The sequence below is a fragment of the Electrona antarctica genome (assembly GCF_951216825.1).
Source record: "Electrona antarctica genome assembly, chromosome: 5".
Lineage (NCBI taxonomy): Eukaryota > Metazoa > Chordata > Actinopteri > Myctophiformes > Myctophidae > Electrona > Electrona antarctica.
The window spans coordinates 28,319,325-28,341,215 of NC_136810.1; the positions used below are offsets into that span (position 1 = coordinate 28,319,325).

The 21,891-nt window shown below is 43.7% G+C and overlaps 1 protein-coding gene across 1 annotated transcript in view; it reads left to right on the forward strand.

The window, feature by feature from the left end:
* The window catches only part of b4galnt4a (beta-1,4-N-acetyl-galactosaminyl transferase 4a), a 315,041-nt gene that overhangs the window by 215,484 nt on the left and 77,666 nt on the right, over positions 1-21,891 (forward strand). The window contains exons 6-7 of the mRNA XM_079500439.1: positions 168-268; positions 21,758-21,825. Coding sequence (XP_079356565.1) covers positions 168-268; positions 21,758-21,825 — 169 coding nt within the window. The remainder of the gene's footprint in view (positions 1-167; positions 269-21,757; positions 21,826-21,891) is intronic.

A 21,891-nucleotide genomic window follows, 5' to 3' on the forward strand; every position in this document is an offset into this window, starting at 1 on the left:
GTACAGCCTTTCATTGCTTTTGAAAAAAAAAGAAAGAAAGGCCACTGCATTGTCATCAGCCTGGATTTAATATGCACACGTATGCACACAAACAGGTATGCTGTCAGGTATGCTGTCCTGTCTCCTGACACTACATGGGGTTCATGTGCGTCTACTTTCTCCCACAGGTGATTTCCAGTTCTCAGTATCGTCTGATGATAACTCTGAGTTCTGGCTGAGCCCCGACGAGAGCCCCCTCAGCGCCCGGCTACTGGTCTATGTGGGGCAGGTAAGCAATAAGTCTAGTTTATCTTATACAAGTTGTTTGTTGAAAAAGGCTACAGTAAGGTTTTGTTGTTTTTGTTCATGCTCTAAAGCTCCTTTAAATACAAGCGTTACAAAATGCTGTACAACAAAGGTGCCCACACTTTTTGACTTGAGAGCTACTTTCAAAATGACCAGCTCGGCAAGATCTACCCACCAAATCAATTATTATACCATGTCATGTGATCTACCTGCACAGCCTTTGTGATCTACTGGTAGATCGCGATCTACCTTTTGGGCACCCCTGCTGTACAACAATAAAACATCTCAGTACATTAAATACAACGGGAAAACAAGCTGAAAGTCACACAGAAAAGTACTTGCGCTCGCGCTCTGTGCTCAACAGTGGAACAAATAAAAATACAAACACCTGGGAACTTTGACGGTTTTCTTTATAGAAAAATAATCTTGTCATACAAAATGAGTGGGCCCAGTGTGTGTCTGGTCAAATCAATGGAAAAGATGCAGTAATACTGCATAAGGATATGTGTCCCTCTGGGCAAATTTGTGTTGTCGACCACAGTGGTCCAAACGGAACCATCTGCATTCCTAACAGAATGTGAGATGTCACCGCGCTCCATGGGACATGAGATTAATTAGCCACTGGTGAATATTGATGTGGCATTTAGAATGCCTCGCTGCTAGAGAAATATCATCCACGTAATGGCAGGGGAGCGCCTGCCACGGCCAGAGATCACTCCCTCTGCCATTTAGTTTCTGGTGGGTCAAAACCTCATATGTCCAAAACTGGTACCTTTCAGGATCCAAATTCAAAAACGGCAAAGGTAGCAGATCGACATCTCGAAATGTCTTTCGAGCTTACATCTTTTGAGCTTTCAGATTTGCTGCTTTTGATGCTTTTGTGTGACGCTGTACGTATGTACATGTATGATCAAGCAGGGCGTTAAGTTAATTAAAAACCACAAAACATAACTCTGAGATAAGTGGTTTCTGCCCGACTACGGCCATTTGCTGACAGGCTGCTCCTTCACCAGTTCTTTTTTAATGTTGCTCTCTAACCAAAAGTAAATTCAACATGAACGTAATGCAAGAAAAAAAGAAGAAGAACCCAATTCATCAAATGATGTAGTTTTGGTCCCACTACTTTACTAGTTTAAAGTTACCCTTTTTTGCTAGGCTTTCACAAGTGGGCTGAAGAGAATGTTGCATATATGCATACTGCTGCCTTTGCACATCCTACTTGTGTTATTTTATGCCTGTGCAGGCGAATCGATGCTTTACTAATCTGGTGGAGGGAAAAAGCTTAATGCCAAGACGCTGTTAAGAGTTTCAGCCGTAAAGGCTAGAAATATCCCTGCTCCTCTCTTCTCCACTTTTCTTTAATTCTTTACAATGTTGTCAGCCTTCACCAGGCTTGGCGTAACCATTTGAATTGGCTTGGCCAAGGGAGATATTAGGCTCCTGGTTTGAGAGGGCCGCGTACTCGCTAAGACGTTCAAACTTTCACCGCTGAGAACCAGCGGTGAAAGTCAAGGACCGTGCAGACTTAAGGGCTTTAGGTGCTTCAGCACAGGGCATCCACCATCAGAGGGTACCAAACGTTGGGGGAAAAGTAAAAGAAGACTCAACTACCCGAAAGGGGTCATAGCACCGGGCACCATGCACGAAGGGTTAATCCGCCCCTGGTCAAGGACAAAGTCAGGTCAAGTACAAATGGACTCAACTACATAATTTCCAAAACTGTTACTTTTCAGGATTTAAATTTAAAAAAATAGTAAAAGTAGCAGATCTACACGCTCAAAACACGCCACATTTCGAGCAGATCTGCTACTTTTGATGCTTTTCTTCTTATTGAGTACACTCATTCTTTGTGCCCAATTAATGCTCCATCGTATGACAGCGATGCAGGCCAAAAATAGACAATATATACACGTCGTATCTGCAACACGTTGGGAGCTTGTACATGTTTGTAGGTGGTTATGTTGTGCAGCAAAATCCTGTAGAGGAAATCTTGAAAAAACAAGAGGGTGACCGCACACGCCAAAATCCTACCACAAAGTATAAATAAGACTTTGCTGTGCTACATAGACACACTCACGCGCACGCACACATGCACGTGCACACACCTTCCTTGCTGTGGTGGGGTGAGACATTTTTATATATATTTATTTTATTTGAAGATAATTTTAGATAGCTTTTCTTTTCTACATGTCAAAACTTTTTTGTTCCTATTTTCCATCTGTCGGCATATAGCGGTGCCAGTCACTGAAGACCTCGGTACAGAACGGAAATTCATGCTCTACAAATTTTTACAAAGTTTTTGGGGAAATGAAAAACATCAGGGAAAGAATACAAATTATTAAAAAAATTATAATAAAAACACGAGCACCTCACTTATTAGGAGGACACAGTCACCAGAAAAAAAGCACAGGTGTTTGATGAATCTATCATGGTTAAAATGGAGTTTGAAGTTACAATGGGTTTGTATAGAAAGGGGCTGTGGCAGTTAAAATGTATATCAAATATCTAAATACTGAATCAAGCAACTGAATAAGTTAACTGGTGGCGATAGAGGGTAGTTAGCTGTGCCAGCAAGAGTAGGGCAGATTACCATGCATGTTTTCACATCCGGTTTCCTCGCTTGCAGACCTCCATTGTAAGAAACGGCTTATGTTACAGTAGTATTAGCTTATCTTATTAGTTTATCTTTCACCAGAAACGTTAAAGGGATTGTGACATAAAACAAATGTTTTTTTTAGGTTTTCTGAGCTCAATTGCACCCAAAATATGTGAACTTTTAACATTCAAGACAGCGGTAGCAAGTTCAACAACCACCGTTCTATTCTGTCACTTCTCTGGTGCGCTGCTGCTGCCTCCTCCTCCACCATGCAGTCCGGTCACATAGTATAGTAGTAAACTGTAAAAGTTAATCGCCAACATTCACCAGCTCAGCCCTCTTCATAAATACATTACACAAACAACCGACTAATTATCGTGCATTTTGGGCCGACCCTACCCGAAAATGTCGGGCCGGGTCGGGTAGGGTCGGGTTCGGGCAGAGATTGAGAACTCTAATGCGCGCGCAAACGTCTCCTGGTGCTGGGGGTGACGAAGGCGTTGCCTAGCAACCGGGTCAGTGTTAAAAGTAGATTTTCAGCTAGACAGTTTCATATCAATAAAGTACATTAATTGATGGAGAATTCCGTCAAATGCAACCAAATGGTTAAACACTGTCTGGGGTGTTCACATAAGCCTGAGTAGACGATGAAATGACCAAAGGTTTTTTTTAAAGTGAAATATCCCTTTCACCACTTCAGTCCTGTATACATTTTGACCGTTTGAAAATAGCCGATCAACAAGCTCACAATGGGTCGCATCGCGACTCATTGTGAGCTTGTACTTTTACTTTAGGTACGTTAAGTACATTTAGAATTCTGGGCTTTTACATGTAACTGCGTATTTCTACATTGCACTATTGATAAGTTTACTTAAGTGTGAAGAATGAGAGTAGTTTTTCCACCAGTTATTTATGGAATGTGCTGTCGCCAGGCGTTTAGCCCTGATGGGGATGAGAGGCATGGGGAGGGACGGCGGCGTTTCCGCTGCGTTTCCGCGGAGACCTCCGTCAGCATGTTGTCGTGCAGTGCCTCGTGCATGTTGGAATGAGTCATTCCGGGGCATGCGTGGGATGGTTCCCCATGGTAACGGCACGCTGAATGCTCGTCTACACATGCTCCTTTGTGTCAGGGTTCGTTTCTCACATAGAACGCAGCCATAGCAACCTGCTGCTGCTGCTTAATTGAATGCTAATTAGCTAAGCAGGTGTGGGCTTGGTACGTCTTCTGGGAAGAACAGTGGTTGAAAAGTATACTAGCTGGTAAAGGGGGGGCTGCTGGCTATATATTGTGCACTCCTACACCAGCATGCCAGTTCAAGAGTCACAGCGATTTATTTCAGTCTTCACAGTTCACAGAGATGGTTAAAGGCATGACATTGATGAATGTTGGATGATGTTTGATGATTTTAACTGACAAGAAAAGGAAATGGGTAACAAGTGTTGTAACCTGCCGTTTTTTTCTACTTTCTAATTCTTTGTTTGGCCCAAAACATTGTGTTTATTTTCATGATTTGACAGTTGGCTTTGTCCGCGGCGTAAACGTCTTTAAATAAATACTTCCTGAAAAGTCTATGAGGAAAATGAACGGGGATTTCTTTTCCGGGTCTCTCGAGGGGGTGGGACTGCGACGCTCTATATAGTCCCTATGTGTGCCAATTGGTGGCCCCGCCCACACCACCAACAAGGCAACCTGCTACTACTCCACCCCACTCTCAGCAAGAGTGGTGGGGTTTTCTATAGTGATGTTCAAGGTTCAACTAAGGTCACATTCTCACCTAATACTTCGGTAGACTCGATGCGAATGGGCGGAGAAGTTGCGATTCTTGCATATTTAATTTGCTGCGGTTTGCCTTCACACTGGCTGTGTCAAGCGCAGCAAGGACGATATTATTATGAGTGAGAGTAAAAGCCTATTCATACACTTGGTGATAAGGTGACCACCGTTTCACCGAAAACTGGAGTATGAATAGGTCTTACTCTTAAGTATCCAAATACAACTAAATTACAGATACTAAAACATTCTACTTAAGTACAGTACTCAAGTAAATCGTCTCGGGTGGGAAACTGGGGTGGAAAGCTCATTATGTCCGGAGCTCAAAACGAGCGGATCTGCTATTTTGTATGTTTTTGTGTGACGCTGTGGTGTGGTCAAGTAGAGCGTTAAAATATAATGGTGATAAGAGGATTCTGCCCGACAGCAACAAAATGTACTTGGTTACTGTCACCCACACCACCATATCCCCCGAAGGTCCCTCTGCAGATCAAAGCATCAGGGGGCCTTTGTCCAGGTAATAGAAACACTCTCTTTTTCTATTTGCCCCTGCTTGGACATTGCACTGCGTGCACGCAGGTGTGCGCACGCACGCGCGCACATAATGCGAGTGAGCCTTATCCATTGCCCTGCTTTTTTCACATTAATCATTTTGTGTGCCATGCCCACAGCTAATCTGTAATGAGATTTCTTTCAATCAGATTGTGTAGAGCCGGCTCCCACAGGGTCCCCCACTGAGCCTGGCAGGGGCTACTGTCTGAGAGTGTGTCCTAAAAGTAACTGTGTGTGTGTGTGTGTGTGTGTGTGTGTGTGTGTGTGTGTGTGTGTGTGTGTGTGTGTGTGTGTGTGTGTGTGTGTGTGTGTGTGTGTGTGTGTGTGTGTGTGTGTGTGTGTGTGTGTGTGTGTGTGTGTGTGTGTGTGTGTGTGCGCGGGCACTGCTGCGTGTCACAAGGATTGTGGTATTGATGTTGTCTGTCTCAAAAGATGTATGCATGCACACACACACACACACACACACACACACACACACACACACACACACACACACACACACACATAGAAAACTGGGTCAGGGAGGTGTGATCAATAAGCAGACAGCAGAAGAAGCAGTCGGGGCGTCTCAGAGGACAGACAGGGTGTGGTCACTTGGCTACTATGAGCTCCATTTACACACCTCAGCCAAAGTGTCCTGGACACCGTGGCTCTGACACAGCCAGGCACACGAAACCGAAGCCAGGCCAGCTACAAATAGACTGATCCATACAAAATGCAGCTTTTGAGACATGCATGCTCATGATGAATGTTTTAAAGTCCAGAGTATTGATTTGACACCTTAAAACTAACTGCCTTCCCTAAAAGGGCTAATACTATTTGGGAACAATGCAAGTCAGGGTTAATGTAGCACCCAGTTACAATATAAATGTAGCATCCAGTTACAATATGAATGTAGCATCCAGTTACAATATGAATGTAGCATCCAGTTACAATATGAATGTAGCATCCAGTTACAATATGAATGTAGCAACCAGTTACAATATAAATGTAGCATCCAGTTACAATATGAATGTAGCATCCAGTTACAATATGAATGTAGCATCCAGTTACAATATGAATGTAGCATCCAGTTACAATATGAATGTAGCAACCAGTTACAATATGAATGTAGCATCCAGTTACAATATGAATGTAGCAACCAGTTACAATATGAATGTAGCATCCAGTTACAATATGAATGTAGCATCCAGTTACAATATGAATGTAGCAACCAGTTACAATATGCCGTATAAGTTGAAATTAATTAATTTAATACATGTTTTAACCAAACTCAACAGAAACTTTCATGAGAAAACACCTTCCAAATACAACATCTGGGAAACATGAAATGCAATAAATCCAATAAATTACATAGTAACACCCCCCCCAACACACACACACACACACACACACGCGCGCGCGCGCACACACACACACACACACACACACACACACACACACACACACACACACACACACACACACACACACACACACACACACACACACACACACACACACACACACACACACACACACAGGCAATAAACAACCACATGTATAATACATAGGATGGACTTAATGTAGATTGCTGGGTTATTGTTAAACATTAGCTTAACTGTTGTAGATTGTGGCGGGTTACAATTAAGAGCGTTAGCTTAAGTGTTGTAGATTGTGGGTTATTGTAGAACCTTGGCTATGCCTGCAGCCAGGTGCTCAGTGGTTGGCTTCTCTGCAGAACAGCCAACACACAGGCCTTCTGCTGCCATGGCTTCTGCTGTGGTCGGCCCTATGCCTGCAAACTTAACTTCATCTCTAGGCAAAATCTCTAGGCAAACGCCCTGTTCTGTGAAGTATAGTTCTTTAGGTTCTTCTCCAGATCTGCTCAGCGGTTTGATGGTCAGTGGGCACTCCATTTCCCCTCAAAGCCGTGGGCAGGACTTCTCTTTTGATTGAACCAGAGGGGAAGAAAAGTGGTAAAATGTTTGTGTCCTCTCGTTCAAGGATATAAGGCTTCTTTCACAGAATTGTCAATTGTTCCACTCTTCTCTTCGCATGTTTACTGCCTCCACTGCTCTTGTTTGTCTGGTTGAAAGAGCTTATCTGACAAGGTGTTTAATGAGACCAACTTGAAAGACAGGACAGGAATTAAGGTTGCTTTGTGCCCACGAGATGCCAACTCCTTGATGTAAGGGCTGTATCTGTCCGTCTGCCTGCATGTGTCCCTTTTATGCCCATATACGGCATTAGAGGTTCGGGTAGCTACGGAACACAATACACACCTACGTCTCACTGCAGATCTGCAATATGCCCATAGGTGGAGATCTCTGTATCTGACAGTACTTGTCGCTTGTATGCCCGTATATGCAGACCTATGGAATGTTTGGAATGCATATGCTAATAAAAAACAACTTAATACGTCCTAAGCATAGGAGCATCAAAGCAATATTTTAAATACTTTTTATTATCACGTGCAACTGCATTCCATATATTCCTTAGGGCTGGACCACACATGGACACATGACATCATCAACTTGCGACAGGAGCAGTTCCTATTGAGTGAAAAATTCTCTATTTATGAAAGAAATAAAATATTTAAGCTGTTTTTATTTTCCCCTCCCATTTATGTCAAAACTGCTAGAAAAAGTTGTTGCCAGTCAGCTTACAGCCTATCTCAGCAATAACAATCTCTTTGACAATTTTCAGTCCGGTTTCAGATCCCACCACTCCACAGAAACCGCTCTGGTTAAAGTGTCAAATGATCTGCTAATGGCAATGGATGCGGACAGGACCTCTCTCCTGCTGCTCCTCGACCTTAGTGCCGCATTTGATACGGTCGATCACTCAATTCTCCTCGATCGTTTAGAACATCTAATTGGTATCAAAGGTCCTGCACTCGATTGGTTCCGCTCCTACCTCTCACATAGATCTCAGCGTGTGCTCTTCAATAACTCAATGTCCGATTTTTCCAGTGTTAACTACGGTGTCCCACAAGGCTCAGTTCTTGGTCCAATCCTCTTCTGTTTATACATGACACCATTAGGCGACATTTTTAGAAAGTCTGGCATAGAATACCACTGCTATGCAGACGACACCCAAATTTACATCCCCATCACAGCAACTGACCCATCCAACATTCACAAACTTGAAATCTGTCTAGCCGAGGTAAAGAAATGGATGAACAGCTCCTTCCTACTCCTGAACTCTGCCAAATCAGAGATGCTACTAGTCGGTCCAGTCAAGCATACTCATCTGTTCAATAACATAACCCTTAACCTCGATGGCTGCCCAATAACCCACAAACCAACAGTCCGAAATCTAGGAGTCATTTTTGACACATCTTTATCTTTCACACACCACATAAAAAGCATTACAAAATCTGCCTTCTTCCATCTGCGCAACGTTGCTAGAATCCGTCCAATACTCTCACTTCCCGACGCCGAAACCCTGGTCCACGCCTTCATCACCTCAAGAATAGACTACTGCAATGCCCTCTTCTCCGGTTTACCATCAACAGCAACAAATGGCCTCAGATTAGTACAAAACGCAGCAGCTAGAGTACTCACCAGAAAAAAGAAATTTGACCACATCACACCAACACTAATAGAACTTCACTGGCTACCCATACAGGCCAGAGCCGACTTCAAGATACTCCTCATGACCTATAAAACCTTAAATGGACTCGCACCACCTTACATGTCCAGTTTAATAAATATATACATCCCCCCAAGACCACTACGCTCTCAGGATGCTGGAAAACTCACAGTCACAACACATAATAAAATAACGGTTGGGGGCAGAGCTTTCACACACCGTGCCCCCTGTCTCTGGAACGCTCTCCCTCAGGATGTCAGAAATTCACACTCCCTGGAAATTTTTAAGTCAAGGCTAAAAACACACCTTTTTTCTATACATTACAGTTCCGCTTAGTTTTTATGCACATTTTACCATGTTATACTATGTTTTTATTGCTATTTGTGTTTGATTTGTTTTGTATAAATGCTGTAAAGTGCACAGAGACCCCCTGGGGTGATTTTGTACTATAAATAAAATAAACTGAAACTGAAACTGAGTATTAAGACAGTTCTACTGCCGCTAATTGTTTGATCCAGTGTTGCGCCGCTGCATAATACGACATTCCCGCTATTTGTTTAATGCGTTTAATTCGGTTTTAAAATAATTAAAAATAAACAGCGCATTTATCCGTGACCTGATGACGAGGCCGTCGCGTTATGATGACGAAACCGGAAATCAAGTCATCATCTGGGCTGCTAGGGCTTCTGGGAAATTGAGCCCCTGATCATAACAAGACGACGACCATTTCTTACCCGATTTTCACGGAACAAACGCCCAAATACTTCAGCGTATGCTCCAAAGGTAATAAAACAATCCAGGCAGCGTAGGATATTTGATTAAAAGGCGGGTTCCGCGGGGTATGGCGTCAAACTGTTAAGAGAGGAGAAGAGAAGAGACATAGCAAATAACATTGATTTGAGCTAAGTTCGCTGCACAATTCTGCTGTAGTTTCTTGTATTTTTCCATACTTTGGGCCTCTCTCTCTCTCCTCTTCAGTATCGCCCCTCTCTCTCTCTCCTCTTCAGTATCGCCCCTCTCTCTCTCTCCTCTTCAGTATCGCCCCTCTCTCTCTCTCCTCTTCAGTATCGCCCCTCTCTCTCTCTCCTCTTCAGTATCGCCCCAGTGCATAGAATGAGACTAGCAGGGAAGCGGAAAGAAAGATTGAATGAAAGAGGGAGAGCCGTAATGACATATTTCCCCATCCATTCATTTATGTATTTATTATTTATTTTTCATTCTGTGACATAAAGGGGTCGCCATCCCTCTGAAGTGACACGTGTGTGTGTGTGTGTGTGTGTGTGTGTGTGTGTGTGTGTGTGTGTGTGTGTGTGTGTGTGTGTGTGTGTGTGTGTGTGTGTGTGTGTTTCCGCCGTGTGGCACCCGTCGTGTGACTAAGTATGGATCGGGGCTTTATCATTCGTGGTCGAAACGAAACTGACTCCAGATCAGTGTTGATTTTGACAGCAACCCAGAATGTAACCCTCATTCTGTATGTTCAACTGCATTGTTTAACACTAGCATGTCTGAACTCAATATAACTCATGCTAGTGTTAATTAAACATGACTGAGATAAATACAGTAAAGAAAGTACATTTTCATTATTGGAAACTTGGAAAGAGAGATGGAGAGAGACAGGGAGAAGTGCATAGTGGGAGAAGAGTGGTTTAAGGTCTGGGTTGTTTGGTGGCTGTTATACAGAATGTATTCTCGTGACTCGTTTCTCTGAAGTGGCCTCTGATTACTATAGAGGAATACGACGGCTTGTCAGAGAGAATGTTTGAAGATGTGCGTGCGTGCGTGCGTGCGTGCGTGCGTGCGTGCGTGCGTGCGTGTCTGTGTGTGTGTTGCCCCTCGCTAATGGCTGTCTTCCTTCCTTATTCTCTGAGCACTTTAGCTCTCATCTACTGCAACATCATCTACTGTAAAGTACTGTTGCCCTAGCTGTTCAGAGAGAGACTGTGTGTGTGTGTGTGTGTGTGTGTGTGTGTGTGTGTGTGTGTGTGTGTGTGTGTGTGTGTGTGTGTGTGTGTGTGTGTGTGTGTGTGTGTGTGTGTGTGTGCACCTGATTACTATACTTGTGAGGACCATTATGTCCGCACAAGTGTAGTTATAATTTGGGAAATCGTTTGTACATTTGTGAGGACAGGAAAGCAATGCACAGATCCATAGCATTCCACAACATGAACATCCGCTACTATAGAGCACCGAAGTCCTGACGTCACTGCCCTCTACTGTCAGTAGAGGGCGTCAGTCCACAGGTTCATGTACTTTTTATTTGCATTGTAATCTCCATAGGGGGATTTTAGATCGCCTCATATAAGAACTGTGTTTGAAAAATAAACCGATCACCCCGGCCTTTTCACTCATATGGATATGAAGCATCGACTGAAGGTGGAAATGTACAAATATACCCAAAGAGTAACAAAATAAGCGTTAGAAACGAGCCAAACAACCCAGAGACTACATTCCCGGGTAGGGGGGGTGGCTGCATCTGCCCGTCGCACAACAGAAACTGTAATTGACACCGTAATGTCAATTACGTTTATTTTAATTTTAATTTTATTGATATTTAATGTTTCGTGGTTAGTACGAGTCGAGTCACCACCAGCTGAGCTTACGTCAACGAGGAATCTCAGGAACGCAATGTGTTGACAGCTGGGCGTGACGTATTAGCAGCGACATTGCCTTCATATGTAGTTTCAAGGCTTTTGCGGCCACATTAATTCCATTTTCTCCAGAAACTGGCTGTATCAAATATGAATGGACATCATTAACGACGCACAGCCACTCCCCTGACAGAAAGGCCGGGGTGGTCGGTTTATTTTTCAAACACAGTTCTTATATGAAGCAACCATGCTCATAACCTCATGTAAAAGCTTCATTCCCCATTTAGAAACAATGTTGTATACATTTGGACCAAGGTGTTAGGTTACTGTAATGCTTGAATTCCACTTGGCTCACTTGTGTGTGAGACGGTCAGGACACCAAACAGATATTGGACCCAAAAGCAGGCACAGGAGGCAGGTACAAAGTTTAAAAGTCTTTATGGCGGTGGGGTGGGCAGAGAATAGTGGCATGAGTGAAGCAATACAAACTGTGGCTACGCAGTAAAAATAGGCGTGTGTGGAGACCGCTATACCTGCCAACATTAAGTGTGAAAAATCAAGGGATCTTCTTTTCAGACACAACCCTTTGACCACATATAATAATAGTAATAATAATAATAACTATAATAATCCTTGCAATTTCTATAGGGCTTTTATCGATACCCAAAGTCGCTGTACAAAACAAAACAAAACAAACTGGACAAAGCAACGTTCTTTTTAAAAATATGTTCTCCCCGTGTCCCCTAGGGTAGGTACCTTCACAAAAAACATGCAGTAATCCTGGTCTCTAAACTGCCTCCCCCTGGCCAGCCGGGGTACCTGATGGAGGGGAAAGGAACTGGTCGGAATAACGTGTTCCTTCCACGTGCTACGTCCGGCTGGGAAAACTCCCCCCGTCAGGTGAAAAGAAGCAGCTTGGACTCCTCATGCATAGAAGGAAGCATGAGGTCAGTCCGCTGCCCCCCCTGGTTGGCAGAGGAAGTGTAGCGCATAGGATTACATCATTAGATAATTGACACTGGGTGAAAAAATGGGTTGCAAAATCGAGGGATAGAGAAAAAAAAAGCTAAGGTTCAGACATGATCGTTATATGGTTAAACATAAACGTTATAAGGTTGAATGTGGGTGGGACAAGTTTGGCGGCGGTTCAAGCTTCATTAGCATAGAAACATTATGGGTACAGTTGGTAATTTCATCATCCACAGTACAGAAATTGTTAGAGTTAGGGTTGAGTTGCCCAAAACATCTGGAGACATTCTGGATAGATTTCAATTCAGGAGCAGGAGAAGGAGTAGAAATTCAGAAGTGTTGGCAGGTATGCCAGTGGAGACGCAAGCTCCCGTGGGCACGGGGCGGTTGTGACAGAGACACGGCCGCATAAGCAACTACACATCAGCGAAAATGTATTCTGGTTGCTTTGTCTCTCAATAAAGAAGACAAGCTGTGAGAGATGCTTCCTCACACACAGTCAAGCATCGGTGAGATCAGGTTACCAATACATCATCGCATGTATATGCCAGGATAATAACTATAATAATCCTACATGCAATTTCTATAGGGCTTTTATCGATACCCAAAGTCGCTGTACAAAACAAAACAAAACAAACCGGACAACGTTCTTTTAAAAAAAGATGTTCTCCCCGTGTCCCCTAGGGTAGGTACCCTCACAAAAACATGCAGTAATCCTGGTCTCTATACTGCCTCCCCCTGGCCAAAATGTATTCTGGTTGCTTTGTCTCTCAATAAAGAAGACAAGCTGTGTGAGATGCTTCCTCACACACAGTCAAGCATCGGTGAGATCAGGTTACCAATACCAATCATCGCATGGACACTCCTTCAATGTTCAAATGTATGTTTTCCCAATGGGACACATGCAGTATTAATGTCAGGAAATAGTCATTAGCTTGTGAACTTGGCTCGAGTGGTGTTGTAAGAGACATCTTTTCAATGCACCCATATTGACATCAATAGTAGAGTAATATTACATCCTGTATGGGTGATATACCGGCGATGATACTAGTTATTTAGTATCATCGGAAACACCCACAGGATGTAACATCAGACTTTTAATCATATGACACAAGATATCACCTTTACCCACAACAGCAATGAATTAATTCATACATGTGTGGGAATTAATTAATTAATTCATGTATTAATTCATTGTTATAATAACTACTTATTTTATATTAATGCGATTTTGTCTGTGCCGTAGCACTTCCCCTAGCCTCGACAACCTTGCAGGCTTATGCAATTTAAAACAATTTAGAAGACAAAATTCCTGCAAAAGAGGAAGTGAATAAAATGTTCACCAAAGTGCTGCTGTTATGCAAGAGATGCAAATACTTTAGAGTTACTCCAGTCCCATGGTTGTATATTAAAATGTATGAACACACAAAGATTGTCAGTGTGTTGTCAGATTAATCGTCAATACAGTCACACAGTATAGTATGTTAATATGAAAATGACACCTTTTTCTTTTTCTGACTGAGCTAGATTCTGGCTATCTTTAAAAGTGGGTATGGACACTTGTGTGCAGATAGATTTGTGTTATTTTTATTATAAAATATAGTTGGATAGTTCAGGGGTTTTTTTGTATATAAAAGGAGAAATAGGACTCCATCGCTAGTAGCATAGACTTAATGCTTTTACTGTAAAGTCAAGCTTAATGTTTTTGTACTGTTCACAGTACAGCAGTACTGTATATAATGTCAACATAAATCAATATTTAGAGGATATTCAATTAAGGATATTTAATTGAAGGCTTAGCCCTTTGACTGTTATGACTACAATTTGCATACACCATACTAGAATTAATAGAAGCCATTCATTGCAGCCTCTGCAATTTGGAAAATGCAGTAAGTTATATTGCGCATTTGATTATTTTTTGATTAATTGTTCTGCACTAATACAAATCATGGCCGACATTGCACCATGTTCCGGACTTGCCTCTAGATTATTTGGACACCAATAATAATAATAATAATACAAAAAACTTACGTGACATAGGATCCTTATATTATATCGTCTCTGTCGGGTGGAAACCTCATATGTCCAAAACGGTTACTTTACAGGATTATTATAATTTTTTGTTGCAAAAGTAACAGATCGTCAAGCTTTCTAGCTTGTGGATCCGTTACTTTAGATGCTTGTGTGTGACTCTGTAAGTAGGGCGTTAATTTAACAAAAAGGTTTTAAGCCCGACAGCAATGATATAATATTTTCAACAGTGCAAGCATTCATGGAAGGTAATGTTGGACGTCCAGGTGATATTTTGTAACATAACTTAAAAACCAGTTGTTCTGCTCAACGCCTATACAGGAAGTCATACTGCTCTGCCTGTGCTGTGTGACTACTGCCTCTCTCCATTTTGATAAAAAGTGACAACTCTCTCAGAGAAAGCTGTGAAGTTGAGTGCAACATTCTGAGCACCGTTATCTCACGGCGGTTCCCATTTACACGGAGCAGTTCAAAATGTTAAGCTTCTGCAAAGGAATGCAATCCTCTTTTTCTTCCTCCACTCTAGCATGAGTTCTCAAAGCAATTTGACTTGCAGTGGAAGCTAGCTGCGCCCCCGCGTACACATTCAAAAGCACTCCGCGGTGACAAGAGACCTTGTTTTAATGACGATTCCTGTGGCAAGGGAATTACCTGAAATGCAGTCAGCCTACCCACCACCAGTTGAATTCTTCAACTACATACATTACTTACATACATACATACATACATACATACATACATACATACATACATACATACATACATACATACATACATACATACATACATACATACATACATACATACGTATACATACATACGTTACAATAATTTCTCATTACTGTAACAATATGAATGTGATTTGGTTCGCGCTCAATGACAAGAGACAACATTTCAGGAAAGTGTGAAAAAACTACTACTACTCTCTGCAATTTCAGTTGTTGCCAATTACCCCAAGTTGAAAGTCCCTGTCACTGCCAACCGTACTGTAGACCTGGGGTGGGGTGCAGACAACCACATGTCTCCTCTGACACACACAGAGTCACCAGCTGCCTCTTGTCACCTGACAGTGACGAGGTCCACCAGGAAGGAGCAACGCACGTGGAGGAACACCAGCCTGCGTGCAGCACCAGAGACATGGCTGCGAACAGAACAGAACACAGACATTTGTGTTGGTTGGAGCGCCCGGCCCTGCCGGAGGCAGCGTGGTGGTCGGCCATAATTCCATAATTCCATAATTCCATAATTCCAATTCCACAGTCCAATTTACGTCAAAATAACAACAAAATGAAGGCCTGAGAGACCCTTTTCACTGCCTGGGAGCAAAGCCCAGAGCTCTAGTATTTATTTGTTTAACACTCGCATGACGGCAGTCAAGGCCAACTACCACACAGACTGCCCCCCCCCCCACACACACACACACACACACACACACACACACACACACACACACACACACACACACACACACACACACACACACACACACACACACAAGGTGGGTGGGTGTGGTTTGTTTTGCCTGACTGGAACCAGATGTTTTCTTTCTTTTCACCACTTGCCCCCATTTTGTTCTTGGAACGCACGCCAAGAAACAAATAGGGAATAAGGGTTAGACCTTGAGGTTAGGTTTAGGCATAGTTTTACTGAGGTTAAGTTTAGGAAAATCTGGTGGCGACCGCTCCGAGGCCACCACATTTATCTGGGTTTGGGGCGACCATTCTTGTATTCTATTATAACCAGAACCACCCCTGAAGGGGGAGGTAGGCCATTAAAAAAACATTGAGCATTTTGAGCTTGTAGATTTGCTATTTTTAGCTTATTTTAGTTTATTTTTTATTACAAGTTCTGAATTATGGGTACCCAGTATTAGCACTACATCCTGAGCAGGGCCCAAATTTGGTTTCTACAGTAAGAACCTTTTTCTGGAAGCAATCGTAACAAATGACCGTCCTATACTATAACAAATAAAGGACCTGTGGAGTGTGTGTGTGTGTGTGTGTGTGTGTGTGTGTGTGTGTGTGTGTGTGTGTGTGTGTGTGTGTGTGTGTGTGTGTGTGTGTGTGTGTGTGTGTGTGTGTGTGTGTGTGTGTGTGTGTGTGTGTGTGTGTGTGTGTGTGTGTGTGTGTGTGTGTTGTGCCCACCAGCAGTATCCTTCAGGTGGGTGTCAGAGTGAAGTGACAGTGGCTCACATTGTGCGGTGCTGCCCTGAGGCTGGCCAGCCTCACACAGAGCCTCTCAGAGGAGCTGGCTCTGGCTCTGGCCAGGAGGCCTTTATTGGTTCTGGGTCTATGCATGCATTACTGCCTGTTAGGGAGCTTTGCTTCTTCCTTCCATGGTCGCTCTATTCCCATGCCAGCAAACATACTTCAGAGGTGCCAGCGTGCGCATGTGCGTGCGTGTGCGTGCGTGTTTGTGTGTGTGTTAAGTATAGTACAGCGCCGTCGCTACGTATATGCGCAATACGCACTGCAAGTAGGGCAACACGCAGAGAGGGGCAACAAAATGTGCCAAAGTGCCAAGCCGACCCTCATCATAATTAATAACAATTTTCTTTGCGGCTCTGCTGCGTAATAATGCACGCTAGAGGTCTTCATGGGTCCAATTTGACCAACCCACACCGAAAAAGAACCGGAGATAATGGAGCCGACCTTCGAATTGACCCGCTGCTATTATTAGAAATCTGGCTCCGAGCCCCGAAAAGCACTGAGGGTGTTAGAACCGCAGCCTGAACCGAACCGCCTATGATAATGAATATGCAAACCGTTACCCGCACAAAACCCGAGTACCCGAAATTACCGAATGCCGTAATTATTAAGAGTTCTACAACTCTTAGAGTATATTATTAACTTCTTTCTTACCTAAACGTAGTCCGCTGTTGTTTACATGCTCATTAATAGTAATGACGTAAATCCCAGTCACTCATTGCGATGTGGACGCAGTTTGTAAATAAAAAAATAATGTGTGTGTAATCGTTCTTCTTAGCCATTGCTAATCCACCGTTAATTTATGTTGCACCAGTTGTTCAGCATTATATCTTCAGCTTGGCGTTTCTATTCGTCTTTGCACTGCAAACTCGATTGTTTTACCAAATCTGAACCATTAACCAAAGCGTTACCATAACGTTAATATCAACAATATATATCCTATGATATAATATAACTTCCCTGACGTATTTTGTTATTTTGTAAGAAATAAGCGCCTACTTCCTCACCAAAGTCATATGACCAAGGCACGCCACGCAGGGTTGCACTGCATGGCTTGAAAAAAGAGGGGTGATTGACAGATGGGACAGCCAATCGCTGGGTCCACTCAGGTTTTAGCCATTACCCGAGCACCGAGACACATGGGAGCCGCTCCGAACGTACCCGGGAGTGACTTCTAGTAAACGGAACCAGGACCGGCTGCAGGTCGGTTCGGACCCCGGGTATTTTCGGAGCTCGGGCAAGCCTGAAGACCTCTAATGCACGCCCATGTGTGCGTCCTCACAAACGGCAAAAGTAACCGATCTGCATGAGATAACGCAGCGCTGTTGTCGGGAGGGGAGGGGGGGCAGCACAAATAATATGCGAGTAGGGCAACCAAATCTTCAGCGACGTCCCTGGTATAGTATTTAGTATCCTAAAATGTTGACGTCCTCAGGGGGGCAAACACCCAGGGGAGTGTGTGTGTGTGTGTGTGTGTGTGTGTGTGTGTGTGTGTGTGTGTGTGTGTGTGTTGATGTTGTCTGTCTCAAAAGATACGCACGCACGCACGCACGCACGCACGCACGCACGCACGCACGCACGCACACACACACACACACACACACACACACACACACACACACACAAAAGGTGTCTATACAACAGGGCTTGTGTGATCTGTCAGTACAGTACAGTACAAATATGCAACCGCGGCTATAATACGGCTATAGTGTTTGCTTTATTTACATTTGTTTATACGTTCAAATCTAAGTGTTTTTATTGATCAAAACATCGGTAACTAGAAAAAGTGCCCTTCTGGGCACAGGTCTCCACCAGGAGGATAGGACTGTGTGAGATGTTTGGCAAAATGTTTAGGAGTAATATAAATAAATAATATGTTGCCTTTGATGGCAATTGGATGATTTGAGGCATTTTGTTCCAAAAATGTGTTTTGCAAAAATCAACCTGTTGGTGGCGCTATAACAGGCCAATGTGAAAAGGGTGGGATATATTCCTCAGCCTAGTAAGAAAATGTGTGAAAGATTTGACGTAAATTGCATGCTGCGTTCATGATTTGAGGCTTTTGTTCAAAACGGGGCAATCTTGCAAACTGTGAAAGCCAATTATAGCCAATTAGGATGGAACATGAAATATCGGACAGATCCGACTTGAGCACATGACCATAGAGATACTGTGTAACGATTTGTGAGATTTTTGGACAGAATCTGGAGGAGTAATATCCAAAAATGTGTTTTACAAAAGTCGGCCTCCTGGTGGCGCTATAAAAGGCAGATGCGGAAAATGCAGGTCAAAGGTTTGTCCTTGGCCTCTAGGGAGTGTGCATGCAACGTTTCACGCAGATCGGTGCAGTTTTAGGTAAACAATGTGAAAAGCTGCCTCATGGTGGCGCTATAACAGGCCGTTCTGGAAAATGTGGGGCAGAGGTTCATCGTTGGCATCCAGGGAGTGTGTGCGCAAAGTTTGGCATCGACCGGGTTAACGGTGCCGGAGATTAGCTGGTAACGGACGGACGGAAGGACGGACACACACACGGACGGACGGACACACACACGGACGGAGTGCAAAACATACTCTCTCCCCATGCCTTCGGCCTGGTGGAGACAATAAGGGGTCTAGGACTCTCCAACATGGGGATTAGCAGAAATCTGGCATGTTGTTCGGTACTGCTCTGCAAAAGCTGCAGGGATAGCCAACACAAACAACTGAAGGCATGCCCACCGTGATCCTCCCTAGCCTTCTTCTTTTATTATACGCTTCAACAGCCGGGGCCGTAATTCGCCGTGTCTGGCTGGCATGCGGAATTGAACGGGCATTACTGTGACTGCAGTGCTGGAACAAGACCCTGGAGAACGGCGATGAGCCGGCATCTTTACAGATGGCATCGGTAATGAATCTCTAATTCCTCCGTTCCTCCGAGTTTATGGCAATTTGCCCTCACCTCGTTCTCTATCTCTCTCACACACACATTGTGCAAAAAGAACTCTCCTCCCCATCGATTCTGCCTGACGGAATCTGCGCCTTTACTCATTTTCTCAATTACTCCTTAATTTCCCTGCTGTTAGAACAATGCCATCTGGATAGTTCACACAACCTTGTTCTATTCTTCTAGTCTTCTCCGTTGTGAATTCATTTCGCTGTGATGAAATTATAATGAGCAGGGCAGTGGCTGGATTTTTGTATACTGTAGCCGTCCCCACAGTTCAGACGCACGCACGCACGCACGCACGCACGCACGCACGCACGCACGCACGCACGCATGCACACACGCACACACGCACACACACGCAGTCAGCACTGTAAAGCAGTGCTTCTCAAACCTTTTCATGTAGAGGAGGACCTCCAAATGTATATGTATTTGGCCACAGACCTCCATCTGAAAAAGTGTTTTGACCATGACCTAACCCTAACCCCATGACTAGCCCTGTCCCTAACCCTAACCGCACGCAAAGCCACGTTGTTGGACTAATGCGCCATCGGAAAGTATGAGCGGAACGCATAAGATCCCAAGCTGTGAGCTTGTAGATTTGCTACTTTTGAATAGCCAACATATAAATGGATTAAGTGGTTAACATAATTGTGATCTAATATTAACTACTTTTACTGAGGACCCCCTGGAAACCCCCCGAGGACCCCTCTGGGAGTCCCCGGACTCCACTTTGAAAACCCATGCTGTAGACCAGGGGTGAGCAACTTTGACGATGGAGAGGCCACTATAGTTCCACACTCAATCCAGAGAGCCACATTGCATTATTATTGTAGCAAAAATAGCCCATATAAAAGCTCAAAGCGCGTCGCACTGCGACGCGTTTTTAGCCGCCAGTTGCCCATCTATGCTGTGGACTCTACAGTGTAGAGTAATTGATGATTCGTAATTTTGTAATTTGTAATCGTCAATCCGTAATTTTCAGCCACAGTCTGAACACATTTCCTCAACCGTTCTTGTCACCTTTTCCAACAGATGGTACTTTACTATACAGATCTTGGTGAATTAATTGTTCTCATATCTTTGTTACTTAGATTAGTATTTTCTTTCTTGACCACAGATGTGTGTAGACTAGACAGATGCTAGGTTTGATTTTTTTTAAATCTTGCATCCTAGTTTCTTTTTCTACAAAACACAAAAAATTGCAGGAGGAAAAAAAACAAATCAGTTTCATGTGCACGGTTCAAGAAAAACATGGAACATCGGAAGAACAACTGCAAAACAGTTGGATGTCTCTTCAAATAATTATACTCCTCAGCAGCAGCAGCAGCAGCAGCAGCAGTCGCAGAGCAGAAAAACATATGCGTTCCGGCCCTATGGCCTTCACCAGTGTATGAATTTTCATTATGATTCATATTATGTTGACTGAATCACTATACATGGGAAATGACTGACTGACAGTGACTTGTTATTTGACTAAAACATTGACTCAACGGGAGGTTCTCGGGCGCTTGAAGCGTTTACATTACACTGGACGTGGGTGTGTACACTGTGTCACTTTGAACTCAGAACTGTGGCGTTGCATTGCGTTGAAAACTAAACATCGTATCACCAACTGTGTGGGATGAACTAGGCTGTAAATGGTGCATTTATATAGTGCCTTTATCAAGGGGCTTTACCTAGATTTACATTCACCCATTCACACACACATGCATACACCGATGGTGGAGGAAACTATGCAAGGCACCAACCTGCACATCGGGAGCAAGGGGGTTCAAAGTCTTGCTTACACTTTGACACCCGGGATCGAAGTGGGAACCTTGTGGTTTCCATGCGGCCACTCTACCGGCCACTCTACCCCTGATCAACTTGTGTGTGTGTGTGTGTGTGTGTGTGTGTGTGTGTGTGTGTGTGTGTGTGTGTGTGTGTGTGTGTGTGTGTGTGTGTGTGTGTGTGTGTGTGTGTGTGTGTGTGTGTGTGTGTGTGTGTGTGTGTGTGTGTGTGTGTGTGTGTGTGTGTTTATTTTTCCTTATTTTGTATGGTATTGTTGTGTGTACAGATTTTAGGGGTTGATATGGTAATCTGTCTGTCCCTTGTAGGGTTGCTGGTTGTTTATTTCATCCTTTATTTATGACTATAAGACAACTGACACCCCAGGCATTATGGCCAGCAAACTGTTACCGTATTGACTCACCATCTCTTGTTGTTGTGCATGTTATCAACTCATGCACGTGTACTCTCCTGTGTTGTGTGTTGCAGCTGGGTACAGAGTGGACCGCTCCCGGCGAGTTCAGCAAGTTCAGGTCCCAGTCGTCCAAGTCTGTGCAGTAAGTACTTGCAATAAGCACACGCTATATATATATATGAGTGGCAAAGCAACATGCAAAGTCAGT